The 16,096-nt window shown below is 43.4% G+C and overlaps 1 protein-coding gene across 1 annotated transcript in view; it reads right to left on the bottom strand.

The window, feature by feature from the left end:
• The window catches only part of CPQ (carboxypeptidase Q), a 718,960-nt gene that overhangs the window by 507,558 nt on the left and 195,306 nt on the right, over positions 1 to 16,096 (bottom strand). Inside the window, exon 3 of the mRNA XM_075316234.1 lies at positions 9,242 to 9,449. Coding sequence (XP_075172349.1) covers positions 9,242 to 9,449 — 208 coding nt within the window. The remainder of the gene's footprint in view (positions 1 to 9,241; positions 9,450 to 16,096) is intronic.

Here is a 16,096-nt window from a genome sequence, read left to right as displayed (position 1 = left end):
ATAATCATAATAATAATAATAATAATAATAATAAAAAGATCTTGAATATTCTGGTATGTGTTTGATTATTGCTTTTTCTGAAAAGTTTCTTTTTCCTAAGTATTTCTATTTTGCCATATGATGGATGTATCATTGCCCCTCTGTGTGCTGGATAATTGCTATGAACGTTACTTCACATAAACGGTTAGTTAACTGATATTTATATATAAAGGCTTCCCATTTCTTGAGCACACATACAGAATCAATATCTGCTCACAGAGGTATTTTCTAATCAAACCAAATTAAATATTTATCTCTTCTGGAGGTTAATTTAGATTTAACTAAACGCAACTTCATACGACTAAATAATCAGAGAAACGGGAAATTACTATTTCCATCCGGCAAGAGAATTTTATGTTTTATCGTAGAAAATGATTTCACAGGCATTTCAATATAAATTCAGTATAAAATATAGGGGTCACATATGTACTTGAATAGATCATAGCCATCAATCTGCATAACATAATAATTTAATAGAATGTGGTTTGCATTTCAGTGGTATACAAACAGGTCAGCTTTTTTTTAGTATTAAAGACTACGGGCAACGTGAAAATGTCAGGCTGCAATTGTCATCCATTCTCAAATCCCTGATACAGAGATTGCAATCAGCTCCTAGTTTTAGAAGGTCCCCAATCTGTGGCTCAGGAGTCACATGTGGCTCGCGAACCCATGATGTGCAGCTCACGCCTGTTTTCCAGCTAGGTGCTTAAACACCATTCTCAGATCCCTGATAAAGAGTTTGCAATCTGCTCCTAATTTTAGGAGGTCCCAAAGCTTTGACTCAAGAGCCACATGTGGCTCATGAACCCATAATGTGTGGCTCCTGGCAGTTTTTCAGAGTGATGCATAATCAGCATTCTCAGATTCCTGATAAAGAATTAGCACATTGCTCTTAGTTTTAGACTAGGTACCCCAAAGCTCTGGCTCAGGAACCACATGTGGCTCATGAACCCATAATGTGTGGCTCGTGTGCATAAGCATCATTCTCAGATCCCTGCTACAGAGTTTGCAATCTGCTACTAGTTTTAGATCAGGGGTCCCCCAAGCTATGGCTCTGAGCCACATGTGGCTCGCGAACCCGTGATGTGTAGCTCCTGGCAGTTTCGCAGCGTGATGCATAAGCACCATTCTCAGATCCCTGATAAAGAATTTGAATTTGCACTTTACTCTTAGTTTTAGACTAGGCGCCGCCAAGCTGTGGCTCAGGAGCCACATGTGGCTCATGAACCCATAATGTGTGGCTCGCATGCATAAGCATCAGTCTCAGATCCCGCTACAGAGTTTGCAATCTGCTCCTAGTTTTAGATCAGGGGTCTCCCAAGCTATGGCTCAGGAGCCACATGCGGCTCGCAAACTTGTGAAGTGTGGATCGCGGCTGCTTTCCAGCTTGGTGCGTTAGCATGAGGACCAGGTCTCCAGATGGTGACTTTTGCGAATAGCCCCCGCAAAAAAAGAGCAGATGTGAATGGGGGTAAGGTAGGAACCCCTGGATCTTGATGTACTGCCTTGGTGTGATTTCTCCAGAAAAGGTTTGCTGTCATTATACCTCTAAAGGGAGCTTTAGGTGTCACTACTGTGAGGGGGTAGAAGCTGGATATGGCTCGCGACACTCTCTCAGAGCTGGATGTGGCTCTCAAGGTCAGAAATGTTGAGGACCTCTGTTTTAGTGTTTTCTCATTTGTGCATGTCCCTACCAGGTATACATGCTGGATGTCAGACCTGTGACTCCATGATGTTGAGGTCATCACTAGCTCTCATGTATCAGTACAGCTTCATTCCTGGACTTATTTTTTACTTCTATAACAAATCTCACTCATTTTGTCCTGAAGACATTAGTGCTGAGGAGCGTGTGACACCCCTACCCTCACCATGCGGATTCTGCATTGGGTGCTTTTTCTTATCCATATTTACAATCTGATCCTGTACAGTCTGCATGCAGCTCAACCGACAAAAGGTAAAAATAAGTTATGGTTCTCACAAAATAATGTGTTTTCAATTGTGGAAAAATAGTAAAACATAAAAACCCATAACTATTTGGTATTGCTGAAACTGTAATAAACCATAAACTAAGGAAAACAAGTTTGACATACCAAAAACTTGTGAAACTGCGGTTTCCATTCGTCCAGATAAACATGGATATCATTACGGTCAATGTTGCTATAGAGAATTACAACTCTTTACGTAAAGAATAATAGCCCAAAAATACAGCTACCGTGAAAGAAAAATAAAAGTATTATGGATCTTAGAATACAACAATGGATACAAATATTTTTCTAGTGGGATTGGGTATATGACCGCTGCAGCCAATCACTCGGTAGTGGTATATACCAATTCTAGTCAGAAGAGGAAGCAGCACTATCAGAAGAGTGACAGCATTGGTAAGTGAACATACATTATTTTTTTATTTTTAGATCATAACGAGTCATTTTTTAAACACAAATAGTGCCAGAAATCCTCTCTAAGGCCCAAACAAGGCTCTTTGGTAAAAATTTAAGGCTATGTGCCCATGGGACAATGTACCCGCGGGATTTTGCCCCAGGAAAACCTGCAGATTTATCTGGATTTTCTAGATGAATCCGCAGTTTTAGCAAGTACAGACACTCCCTATGTTATCCTATGGGACATGGGGAGTGCTGTGTCCATGCTGCGGTATGTGTGGCTGTGGAGTATACTGCGGATGTCCGGCAGCCGCATGTAACTGCATGTCAATTATTCCTGAGGAAATACCTGCGTAATTCCCGGCCCTTCACTATGGAGATAGAGGCTGGGACTTCCACAGGTAAGTCGCATGAATGACCGCAGGTTTACCGCAGATATTTTGCTGGAATCCCACAGCAATGGATAGCTTCGGATTCTGGGGAGCTTCTGCGGGAAACCTGCGGATGTACCTGCGGATATATCCGCGGATACATTGTCCCGTGGGCACATAGCCTTAAAGAGAAGTGGCCTAAAATGTTACAGAAAGTAGGGCAGCTATTCTTCCCAGAAAAATATGAAAACAGAGTTCACATGTATTAAACAAATGGGTGTCACAGGAGCTTAATTTTCTAAAGCAATTTAAGAGGAACCTTAAAAGAGGATTTTTCACCAGTTCGAGCATGTTAAACTGCCCACATCTGGAATAGCGGCTGCAGAGCTGAGTAAAACATAATTTTTAGGTTTTAATTTCTCTCCGTTGCGGAGATTTTAGCTTTTAAAGTAAAGGTTAATATTTGCGTTATAGTTGATCTGAGTCTTAGCAGAGATTTGTGGAGTGTTGGTGTGCTTCTTCCACTGTATGAGCTTGACCAATCGAAAGCAAGTAGTGTCATACAGGGTAGAAAAGAACATGCCCTCCTGTCCTGACTGATCTCGGTAGCTACTGTGTATAGATATAACAAAGCTGACTTATGTATCTTTACATACAGATCTCATCTCACAGTGCTGTTAGCTCATACCTTCACCCACACTGACCACCAAAGTCTGGAAGTATTTGTAATGATTACAGTTGAGCGAGTATCCAACTATTCGTACTCGCTATACTCAAAACGAATACTTCACAGAAAAAGAGACACGATCAACCATCTTAATCAATATATAAAGCTTTTATTATTAATAGGTGCAGGGTGAAAAAAGGAAGCATACAAACAGGGTGCACAGCCCCGGTGGTGCCTAATCAATAAATATTAATAGAGGGAAATTGGGGTCAGTCACCATAGAACACAATAAATTGTATATCTATAATTACAGTATATATAACACTATATAAGTTGCAATTTTTACATCACATTGATATTATACAAAGAGACTGACAATATCCCTCAGCGGTGAGACTAAAGGCAATATGCCCAATCCTAACGTTACACACTGCATCCAGTGTATAAGGATACTAAGCCAAAGTTGTAACCATTTACCAAAATAGCAGGCACACCGCACACACCGGGATGGCGCCCACCTGACGAACAATCGTTTCGGCAACTGCCTGCGTCAGGGTTGGCACTATTCACTACTCGCACGAATATTACGGCATTCAAGTTACTCATTACTTTGCGAGTTTTTCCCCATTAACTTGCATTGCAAACGTGTTGCATTGCACACAAGGTTGCACTTGAAGGCTTCAAGAAGTGGCTCACGCATATTTATTATTTGCTAGATCGATATTATGTTGAGGAACTATGTTTCTCTCAAATACCTTATATTGGCAATAGTGCCTGTGAGTGGCGTTATTGCAGTCTGCTCTTCTTCTTCACTTGACCCCCGGGCTCCGTGACCTCGGGGATCCAGTGATGTCATGTCTACTTCCTGATCACGTGACGTCCCCGCGGCCGGCCCCAGTCTTCCTGAGTGACTGGGCTGTGGGTGGTGTTTCACCACTCGTCATAGTCCATGGCATCTCCTGCTTGCAGCGTTCTGCTGTGAAGGTGGAGGTAGCTGGAAGCTGATGGGCTGTCACTCTGGCCTGTGATGAGCGGTGAAAGTCCGCCCAGAGCCAATCACTCACGGAGACTGCGGCTGACCGCGGTGATGTCAGATCAGCAGGAAGTTGACGTGACATCACCAGATGCCCGAGGTCACGGAGCCCGGGGGTCAGGTTAGGGAAACAGCGGTCCACAATAGTGCCTCTTACAGGCACTACTGCCAACATAAAACATTGTTTCTCAACATAATATCGATCTAGCAAATAATAAATATGAGTGAACCACCCCTTTCACTAAAGGAAGGCAATTTGATACACTGAGGTAAGGACTATGTGGGATGCTCTGGAAAAAAATTTTGGAAACAATTTTGTGAGAAACATAAGAGCAGAGAAAGAAGGGGAACTTATGCAGTCTGGAGTCAATACCGAAATATAACCTCTAACATTTACTTAGAAATGGAATCTGGACCTGAAAAGTTTCCTTTAATAAAAAATAAAGCCCAGAAAAACTTTCAGAGTTAAAGATTGGTCTCAATGCCATGGTCACTGATGTAGAAGTGGCTACAGTACAAAACAGAAGATATCGCCAAAACATTTTCAGAATTCTACTTAAACCTATATAATCTAAAAGCTAACTGCAAATCTGACTCAGAAAAAATTGAAAAAACGGAAGAATTTCTCAAGAATCTAACCCTTTCCCAAATTGCAGCTATGCAAAAGGAATCGCTAGATCTCCCTATAACGAAGGAAGAAATAGAGGAAGCTATACATCAAACCCCAAATGGTAAGAGCCCAGGCCCTGATGGTTTTTCAATAGGATATTATAAGCATTTCAAAACTGAACTGATTCCACACCTGTTAGATTACTTTAACCATATTGATAAATCTAACAAATTCAAGAAGGAATCTCTAGAGGCACACATAAGTCTCATACCGAAAGAAGGAAAAGACCCCACCTCCTGAGGCAGCTTCAGACCAATTTTACTTATTAATAATGATGTGAAGCTCTATGCCAAAATACTAGCGAATCGAATGCAGAAACTTCTCCCAAATTTGATAAATCCGGAACAAGTTGGCTTTATTAAGGGTAGAGAAGCCAAGGATAATGTGATGAGGGCAATCAACGCGATTCACCTGGCTAAACACCAGGAAATACAATTGTCGGTCCTTTCCACAGACGCGGAAAAAGCATTTGATCGGGTTGACTGGTACTTCATAGAACAAACACTCATTAAATTTGGCTTCCCCAAAAATTTTTTACAAAAAATACTGGCCTTTATATATATATATACCCCACCCTCAGCCAGAGTCAAAGTGAATAATATACTGTCCCCCAGCTTTGATATACAGAACGGTACGAGACAGGGCTGCCCATTGTCCCCCCTTTTATTCATCCTTCCACAGGAAACCCTTTTACAAAAAATTAGACAATCCCCTAAGATCAAAGGACTGAATACTGGCACAATTGAACGTAAATGTGCTGCTTATGCAGATGATCTTCTATTCTTTTTGGTAAACCCAAATAACTCTATACAAGAATTGCTATCAGAACTGCGTCTCTTTAACACAATTTCTAACTTTTAAATAAATTTCTCTAAGTCCAATATAATGCATATCCTATGATCACCTGAAAACAAAGAAAAGCTGTCTACTCTCTCTCCCTTTAAAGAATGTTCCTCCATCACTTACTTGGGTACAAGCTCAGTAATTCTTCCAATCACCTTTACAAACTCAACTTTATGCCTTTACTAAAGTCAGTAGAATCTTCCCTGATGTCATGGAAAGACGCCCCCCGATTTCCTGGTTTGGTAGAATTAATCTGATAAAAATGATAATTCTACCCAAAGCTCTTTACCTTTTACAAACCCTCCCAATAGATATCCCTCAACAATTTAAAAAAAAAAATGAATGCTATAATATCAAAGTTTGTATGGGCAGGGAAAAGTCATAGGATTAAACACAAAATTCTAGTAAATCCGAGACATAGAGGAGGTCTTGACCTTCCAGATTTCGAAAAATATAGGACCGCAGCACATATAGTAAGAGTGGTTGAGCTTCAGTCCCACACATCAACAAAACTTTGGACGATACTTGAATTGAGCGATTTACATAGAGGATTTCTACATTACTTGTGGCCTACTTCCTTTAACAAATTCAAATACAACAGTATCACAAATCCTTATACCATAACAACTCTCAAACTTTGGCATAAATCAAATAAAAAAATGAATCTGATACCAAGGATCTGTAAAGCCACTCCTATTCTTCACCTAATCCCCAATAGCTACAGATCACTCAAGAAAAAAACTCAGCCACCTGGATTAATATAAAACCATGCCAATACAGTCATTAATAGACAAAAAGGACTCACCGAATAAAGGTAAACTTAATGCACTTATTTCCACACTTAGGGTACCGTCACACTTTAGCGATGCAGCAGCGATCCCACCAGTGATCTGACCTGGTCAGGATCGCTTCTGCGTCGCTACATGGTCGCTGGTGAGCTGTCAAACAGGCAGATCTCACCAGCGACCAGTGACCAGCCCCCAGCCAGCAGCAACGTGCAAGCGACGCTGCGCTTGCACGGAGCCGGCGTCTGGAAGCTGCGGACACTGGTAACTAAGGTAAACATCGGGTATGGTTACCTGATGTTTACCTTAGTTACCAGCGCACACCGCTTAACTTAGCGTGTGCAGGGAGCAGGAGCCGGCACTGGCAGCGTGAGAGCTGCGGAGGCTGGTAACGAAGGTAAATATCGGGTAACCACCTTGGTTACCCGATGTTTACCTTGGTTACAGCTTTCCGCAGGCTGTCAGACGCCGGCTCCTGCACATTCAGGATTGTTGCTCTCTCGCTGTCACACACAGCGATGTGTGCTTATCAGCGGGAGAGCAACAATAAAAAAACGAACCAGCACTGTGTGTAACGAGCAGCGATCTCACAGCAGGGGCCAGATCGCTGCTCAGTGTCACACACAGCGAGATCCCTAGTGAGGTCACAAAAAACGTGACTCAGCAGCGATCTCAGTAGCGATCTCGCTGTGTGTGAAGTACCCCTAAAGCTGGAGAAAGTAGATATTCAGATCCTACAAGATACGATAAATCTACACCTTCCACATATCTCTTCCTCAATTATGGACCCACCATTACTCAATTTCTTTCTAAACACAACAAAGAATGAAAAAATAGTATCCAAAATACATAAAAACTTATCCCAAGATGTTGATGTTCCAGACTTTTTGAACAAATGGGAAACAGAATTAAATACAAAATTCCTCCAAGAAGAAATCCAAATAATTCTAGGGAACATTCACTCTCTCACTACTTCGGTGAGGTATCAAGAATTAAACTACAAAATAGTCTCAAGATGGTATAAAACTCCAATATTAAATAAAATAAACAGCTGAATTCCCCACTCTGCTGGAGATGTGGCTCTGAACCAGGTACCCTGTCACATATCCTGGTGAAATGCTCAAAAATCCAAAATTACTGGGAAAAAATTAGAGACCATATTAAAAAGGTGACCAATGGAGAAATACCCTAAGGGCGGCTTTGCACGTTGCAACATCGCACGTGCGATGTCGGTGGGGTCAAATCGAAAGTGACGCACATCCGGCGTCACTTTCGACATCGTTGTGTGTAAATTCTAGATGATACGATTAACGAGCGCAAAAGCGTCGTTATCGTATCATCGTTGCAGGCTCCGACTTTTCCATAATTATGCTGCCGCGACAGGTACGATGTTGTTCCTCGTTCCTGCGGCAGCACACATCGCTGTGTGTTACGCCGCAGGAACGAGGAACTTCACCTTACCTGCCGCCGGCGGCTCTACGGAAGGAAAGAGGTGGGCGGGATGTTTACATCTTGCTCATCTCCGCCCCTCCGCCGCTATTGGCCGCCTGCCGTGTGACGTCGCTATGACACTGTACGAACCGCCCCCTTAGGAAGGAGGCGGGTCGCCGGCCAGAGCGACGGTCGCAGGGCAGGTGAGTGCGTGTGAAGCTGGCGTAGCGATAATTTTCAGTACGCCAGCTATCACAAGATATCGTACCTGCGATGGGGGCGGGGACTATTGCGTGCGACATCGCAGCATCGGCTTGCGATGTCGCAACGTGCAAAGCCCGCCTTATCCTCTGAATTCATTCTCCTCAACTTAGATCCCTCAAAGACACTCCTTAGGAAAAATTCTCTGTTACCACAAATACTTAATGCTGCTAAAATAGTCATAACAAGACATTGGAAGAGTGAAGAGCCACCTTCATTTAAAGAATGGATCAGAGAGACAGTCCAGACAGGTACACTTGAAAAATCAGACTGTCAAAAATCAAACATGGAAAAGATTTAAATGACTGGGAGGTTTGGCTAAATGCATTGTTATCATACTAAGAAGTTAGTTGAAAAGTTGCGTCTGATCAGCATGCAATGAGAAGTCTCATTTCGATTAAAAAAAAAAACCAGAAAACTTAGCAGGTTTTATTTTTTCTTCTTTGTCTTTGCTCCTGTTGCTCCCCCTTTCTTACCTTACTCTCTCGCGTATTATACCCCTATATTCTTCCTCATAATTCTCCCCCCCATCCCCTTCCACCTTCTTGTTCTTACATCCCCTTTTCTTTATTCCTTAAACCACCTGACAGTGTTATAAGTTGTTAATATACTTAAAGTTTTTTCTGCTGAATCCACATTGTCATAATTTGTAAGAAAGTCTCATGATGGTTCCCATCTATGTTATATTCTAAAATGTTAAATAAAGAATTTAAAAAAAAAAAGAAGTGGCTACAGATGTTATTGAAGTTAGCATAAAACTAACCTGTTAATAGAGAACGGCGCTATTGATCTGATCAAAGAGGCCACAGCCCCGACTTTAGCAGCTTCAGAGGCTCCCCGTGACCTGTATTGCACAGTCTCCCCATAGCTAATAAATGGCTGGTTGTAGACCACAATCTTTCCTTTGGCCTCCACTGATCTCCTTTGTAGTTCGTCAAAAGAAGACACCACGAGAACTTCTGCGGTTATTCCTGCAAAATAAACAAGTGATCATCACACTCATTGGATGTGCATGATATTGTTCTAGACTAATATTGATACCAGATAAGCTCATGGAACAGTTTTAAAAAAAAAAAAATCTATACAGTACTGCAGAATATATCGTATTACTGTCACGGTCAGGTCTCCGATTTTGGAGATTAGTGATGGATTCAGGGTTGGAATCCCTTATTTCCATCTGGGACTCTACATTTAAACGTGGCTAATTTAATTACGATCTATTGTGCGATCGCACGAGCGATCGTATCCGCCCCCATCGTTTGTGCATCACGGGCAAATTGCTGCCCGTGTCGCACAAAGTCGTTAAACAGCCGTCACACGTACTTACCTGCTGAGCAACGTCGCTGTGGGCGGCGAACATCCTCTTCCTGAAGGGGGTGGGATGTTCGGCATCCCAGCGACGTCACACAGCGGCCGGCCAATAGAAGTGGAGGGGCGGAGATGAGCTGGACGTAAACATCCCGCCCACCTTCTTCCTTCAGCATTTCCGGCAGCCGCAGGTAAGCTGCAGTTCATTGTTCCCGGGGTGTCACACGGAGCGATGTGTGCTACCCCGGGTACGATGAACAACCGGCGCAAAGAAAAATAAACGATTTTTTTAAAATAAACGACGTGTAAACGATACACGATTTGTAACCGATTTGCGATCGTTCTGAGACGCTCATAGGTGTCACACGAAACGACGTCTCAAACGATGCCGGATGTGCGTCACGAAAACCGTGAGCCCGACGACATATCGCACGATAGATCGACTTGTGTGACGCCCGCGTAAGTGGCTAGAAGGACCTGTGCTTATGTCATACCCATGTGACCAAAAGGGACGGGGCCTCAGACAACATAGCTGATACGAGGAAGCAACATTATTTTTCTGTTGGCTGAGGCCCCCCCCTTTTGGTCACATGGGTATGACATCAGCACAGGTCCTTCTAGCCACTTAGTAAAATGATTCTATAATAGAATAAGCATAAATACCAAAGGGAAGAACAATAGGCAGGGGGGCGGGAATCACTATGAATACCCACCCCAACTATCAGCTGATTGGCAGCTGCTGCCATTCAAAAAGCTGCTCATTTTACAAACTGTACTTGCTTGTGTTTCAAAACCTATAGGGGCACTTTACACGTTGCGACATCGCTACTGATATATCGTCAGGGTCACGTCGTTAGTGACGCACATTTGGCGCCGGTAGCGACATCACAGTGTGTAACACTAATGAGCGACGATCAACGATCGCAAAATCGTTCCAAAACGGTGATCGTTGACACGTTGTTCATTTCCTTAATATCGCTGCAGCTACCGGTACGATGCTGTTCGGCGTTCCTGCGGCATCACACATCGCTATGTGTGACACCGCGGGAGCGACGAACATCTCCTTACCTGCCTCCACCGGCAATGCGGAAGGAAGGAGGTTGGCGGGATATTACGTCCCGCTCATCTCCACCCCTCCGCTTCTATTGGCCGGTCGCTTAGTGACGCCGCAGTGATGTCACTATGACGCCGAACGCAACTAACCCTTGAGGGAGGGATTGTTTGGCGGTCACAGCGACGTCGCTGAGCAGGTATGTGCGTGTGACGCTGCCGTAGCGATAGTGTTCGCTACAGCAGCGAGCACCAAATGTCGCACGAGTGACGGGGGTGGGTGCTATCGCGCTCGACATCGCTAGCAATCGCTATTGATGTCGCACTGTGTTAAGTACCCCATACATCCTAGTTAACAACTAAAGGTATGTATAGAATCAGTATGATAGTGCCAGTATTGCACTGGCTTTAGGTTGTTGAAGAGGACCTTTCCATCAAATACTTAATTAACCTCTTGACAAGGGATTGTGGGAAATATGTCGATTTGCCTTACATAATTCAGGTTTCAGATCATATACATGACACAGATATAAAGATGGCCGCCATTTCCTGTTATCTACACCTTGCTTGGAATGCAAGGAATGTCCAGATGAAAGAAGACCACTATATAAGGGAAGACCCCTGGTCAAGCTAGATGACCAACCCAAAGATCAGATGACATCACAGACCAAACCATCAGCATGCATGGATCCACTAAATGACGTCCCTCCCATCGTCATGGTTTCATCCACTGGTCAGACCCGCCCATCAACAGCAACACGGATCTCCCCATTCGCTAGCCCATGAACTGTCCCACTAAATGGGCATATCTGAACTTGTGTATGCCCCTAGCCTATATCAAGAGGACGCATGAGTCTCCTCAGTCTGTTCGGTGCCATTTCTAGTGACCAAGAAGAGACTTCATATCCGACTGTGTCTGGTGTGAATTCTTTTATGCATGCACTTGGCCTATACCAATTTGGCCAGGCAGTAGGCAACTAGTGATCTCTGGTTAAGAGTTCACCCTAACATTATTGGCGCCCAAATCCTGCTGATTGGTGCGCTTTAAGATGCAACTAAAAGAAATGTGAAAATAAAGGCTAAAAGTTGTTATCAAAGGCTCCGTAGTACAAATTGTAAAGACGTCTCTAAAATTGTAATATTCTTGGCAGCTGATTATTTGCATTTCACTTTTACCCTTGGGGGATTTGTGGATATTTGTAATTGTACCTTACAAGTGATCAGGGTGCATCGTACCTTGTTATCATAAGGAGGAAGGGGTGGGTGCAAATATTTATGCAATTGCAATTCTAATATATTGCAAAAAAAGATGGCACTTTAGCAAAGAATCAATAAGGTTTAAATTCTGAGGAATACGGGTAATACAATCACCATCAAAGACAATAAAAATTAATTTGATTTCCAGTGAAATAGTCATATAAAGACACAACCATCCGCCAAAAGGACGTACAGGGAATATGGGCTTAAATTACGCACTCATGTGTCTTTTTACATAATTCACGGCCTTTCCTTGGGTTTTTTGTGTTCGGTAAAGCGCCGGCCGCCCTTAGAGAGATAACACAAGAACCTCTCCTTTGATTACATTCACACGGCAGACTGGGAAATGCATCTCTGTTTCAATTTCTCACCTGTTATACAAGCCGCCTGGTTCTGCCGCCGGGTCTCCAGTGAGATTTACGTCTGCTAGTTTCTATTTACAGTTCGCAGTGATTTACGTTATAAGATCTGTCAGCAAGAGCGGTGGTGATTTGGCTGGTTTGTTACATGGAAATATGGTTTGTGGAGGGACTGTGACTGCACTATGTTAATGTAATGCCTGAGAGTGCGGAAACATTTCTACCTTTGTATTGTGAGCGAGTTCTGTGCTCCACGGAGATCAACTCTCATCGCCGATTGCAGGTAGGAAAGGAAATATCAACCTTTGTGCTGCATAGCAGTTACCTTTGCATCCTACAGAAAATGACTTATTGATTAAAGGGAACTTGTCACCAGATTTGGTGACTATAAGCTGCGGCCACCACCAGTGGGCTCTAAAGCGGGCTTTACACGCTACGATATATCCTACGATATGTCGTCGGGGTCACGTTGTAAGTGACGCACATCCGGCATCGTATGACATATCGTAGCGTGTGACAGCTACGAGAGAGTGTGAACGAGCAAAAATACTCACCTTTATCGTTGCTCGTTGACACGTCGCTCATTTTCAAAATATCGAACGTCCTTCTGCGCGCCAGTTGTTCATCGTTCCCGAGGCAGCGCACATCGCTCCGTGTGACACCCCAGGAACGATAAACTGCAGCTTACCTGCGTCCCGCCAGCAATGCGGAAAGAAGGAGGTGGGCGGGATGTTACGTCCCGCTCATGTCTGCCCCTCCGCTTCTAATGGCCGGCCGCTGTGTGACGTCGCTGTGATGCCGAACTTCCCTCCCCCTTCAGGAAGAGAATGTTCGCCGCCCACAGCGAGGTCGTTTGGGAGGTAAGTACGTGTGACGGGGGGTTACAACATTGTGCGACACGGGCACCAAATTGCCCGTGCCGCACAAACGATGGAAGCGGGTGCGATCGCAAATGCGATTGCACGATTAATTGCATTCTAACATGCTGTATATAAGAGCCCAGACTGCTATGTAGAAAGTAAAAATGACTTTATGATACCTAAACGGTCGGTGCGGTGCAGAATGGTCAGATGGGTGTCTCCGTTCTCCTTCTTCTGAAGCCTGGGTGCATGACGCGTCCTACGTCCGGCATTGAGGTCCTGCGCAGATCAAAGTATTGTAGGGCAGAGTAAAGTATTGTAGTGCGCCTGCGCGGGACCTCAATGTCGGCATGTTAGAATGCTGTATATAACAGCCCACTCGTGGTGGCCGCAGCTTATAGTCTCCAGATCTGGTGACAGGTTCACTATAAATCAGGTTTTTGCGTTTCAATGTTTTGTTTTTTGCTTTTATTTTTTTACATATCATCACAAACTGTATTACAATTTACATAGTTACATAGATTGAAAAAAGACCCAGGTCTATCTAGTTGAACTTTAGATCTTTCAAGTTTCACACTAACCACTTTTTGTATTTTTTTTTTTTTTATGTTTCATTAAATAGACATAGAGGAAAAAACAGCTCACCCCAGACCAGATGCCATCTTGATTGCCGACGGATGGAAGCTGCTGCCTCAGCATAGGACATACGTGAAGAAGTGAATGATCCAACCACCGGCAAAAAGTAGAATCCAATCTTTAATAAAAACGTTTTTGTAACATCACATACAGTGGGGAAGAAAAGTATTTAGTCAGCCACTAATTATGCAAGTTCTCCCATTTATAAAGATGAGATTTGCCTGCAATTGTCATCATAGGAAGACCACAACTATGAGAGACAAAATGAGGAAACAAATCCAGAAAATCACCGCTTCTGATTTGGCAAGATTTTTTTTGCATATAATGTGGAAAATAACAAAAGTTCATCTCAATATTTTGTTATATATCCTTTGTTGGCAATGACAGAGTTCAAACGTTTTCTCTAAGTCTTCACAAGGTTGGCACACACTGTTAGTGGTATGTTGGCCCATTCCTCCATGCAGATCTCCTCTAGAGCAGTGATGTTTTGGGCCTGTCACTGGGCAATATGGACTTTCAATGCCCTCCAAAGGTTTTCAATGTGGTTGAGATCTGGAGACTGGCTAGGCCACTTGAGACCTTCTTATGAAGCCAGTCTTTTGTTGCCCTGGTGGTGTGCTTGGGATCATGATCATGCTGAAAGACCCAGCTACAATGCTCTTGCTGATGGAAGGACGTTTGCACTGAAAATCTCACGATACATGGCCCTATTCATTATTTCACGTACATGGATCAGTCGTCCTGGTCCCTTTGCAAAGAAAGCCCCAAAGCATGATGTTGCCAGCCCCATGCTTCACAGTATGTATGGTGTTATTTGGATGCGACTCGACATTCTGTCTCCTCCAAAACACGACGAGTTGTGTTTCTACCAAACAGTTCTACTTAGGTTTCATCAGACCATATGACATTCTCCCAATACTCTTCTGGATAATCTAAATGTTCTCTAGCAAACTTCAGACGGACCCGGACATGGACTGTCTTAAGCAGGGGAAGACGTCTGGCACTGCAGGTATCACAGTCCCTGGCGGTGTAGTGTGTTACTGGTGGTAGTCTTTATTACGGTGGTCTCAGCTCTATGCAGGTCATTCACTAGGTCCCCCCATGTGGTTCTGGGATTTCTGCTCACCACTCTTGTGATCACTTTGACCCTACGGGGTGAGATCTTGCGTGGAGCCCCAGATCTTGGGAGATTGTCAGTGGTCTTGTATGTCTTCCAGTTTCTTATTATTGCTCCCACAGTTGATTTCATCACACTAAGCTGCTTGCCTATTGCAGATTCAGTCTTCCCAGCCTGAACAGGGATACAATTTTGTTTCTGGTGTCCTTCAACACCTCTTTGGTCTTCACCATAGTGGAGTTTGAAGTGTGACTGTTTGAGGTTGTAGACAGGTGTCTTTTATACTGATAAGTTCAAACAGGTGCCATTACTACAGGTAATGAGTGGAGGACAGAGGAGCCTCTTAAAGAAGAAGTTACAGGTCTGTGAGAACCAGAAATCTTGCATGTTTTTAGGTGACTAAATACTTATTTTTCACCATAATTTGCAAAAAGAATCTTGCCAAATCAGACCAGATGATTTTCTGGATTTGTTTTCTCATTTTGTCTCATAGTTGTGGTCACCTATGATGTCAATTACAGGTCTCTCTCATCCTTTTAAGTGGGGAAGTTGCACAATTGGTGGCTGACTAAATACTTTTTTTCCCCACTGTATAGATGATAATTTGACAGCATTCCAGACAAAATATAAGGAATTTAAACACCAGATGCGTTTCGAGTGTGCCGGTGTTAGACTTGGTGAGAATGTGACCTGCTCTGAATGAAACATTGAAATATTTTAATTATATGTTTTCATGTGTATTTTTCTTACTTTGTTTTGTGATAGTAATCATGTTTGCGTTCTGTTGGTTCAGCTCAGGTGTGATACGATACACTATTTAAATGTTCATACAGAGTAGCTCACATTATCACCAAGTCTAATGGTGGTGTCACACATAGCGACGACGACAATGACATCGCTGCTAAGTCACCATTTTCTGTGACGTAGCAGCGACGTCCTGTCGCTGTCGCTGTGTGTGACATCCAGCAACGACCTGGCCCCTGCTGTGAGGTCGCCGGTCGTTGCTGAATGTCCTGCTTCATTTTTTGGAC

This window comes from Anomaloglossus baeobatrachus, chromosome 6, assembly GCF_048569485.1.
Source record: "Anomaloglossus baeobatrachus isolate aAnoBae1 chromosome 6, aAnoBae1.hap1, whole genome shotgun sequence".
Lineage (NCBI taxonomy): Eukaryota > Metazoa > Chordata > Amphibia > Anura > Aromobatidae > Anomaloglossus > Anomaloglossus baeobatrachus.
Note: the sequence above shows the minus strand (reverse complement) of the source record. Positions and strands in the feature narration are given on the sequence as shown.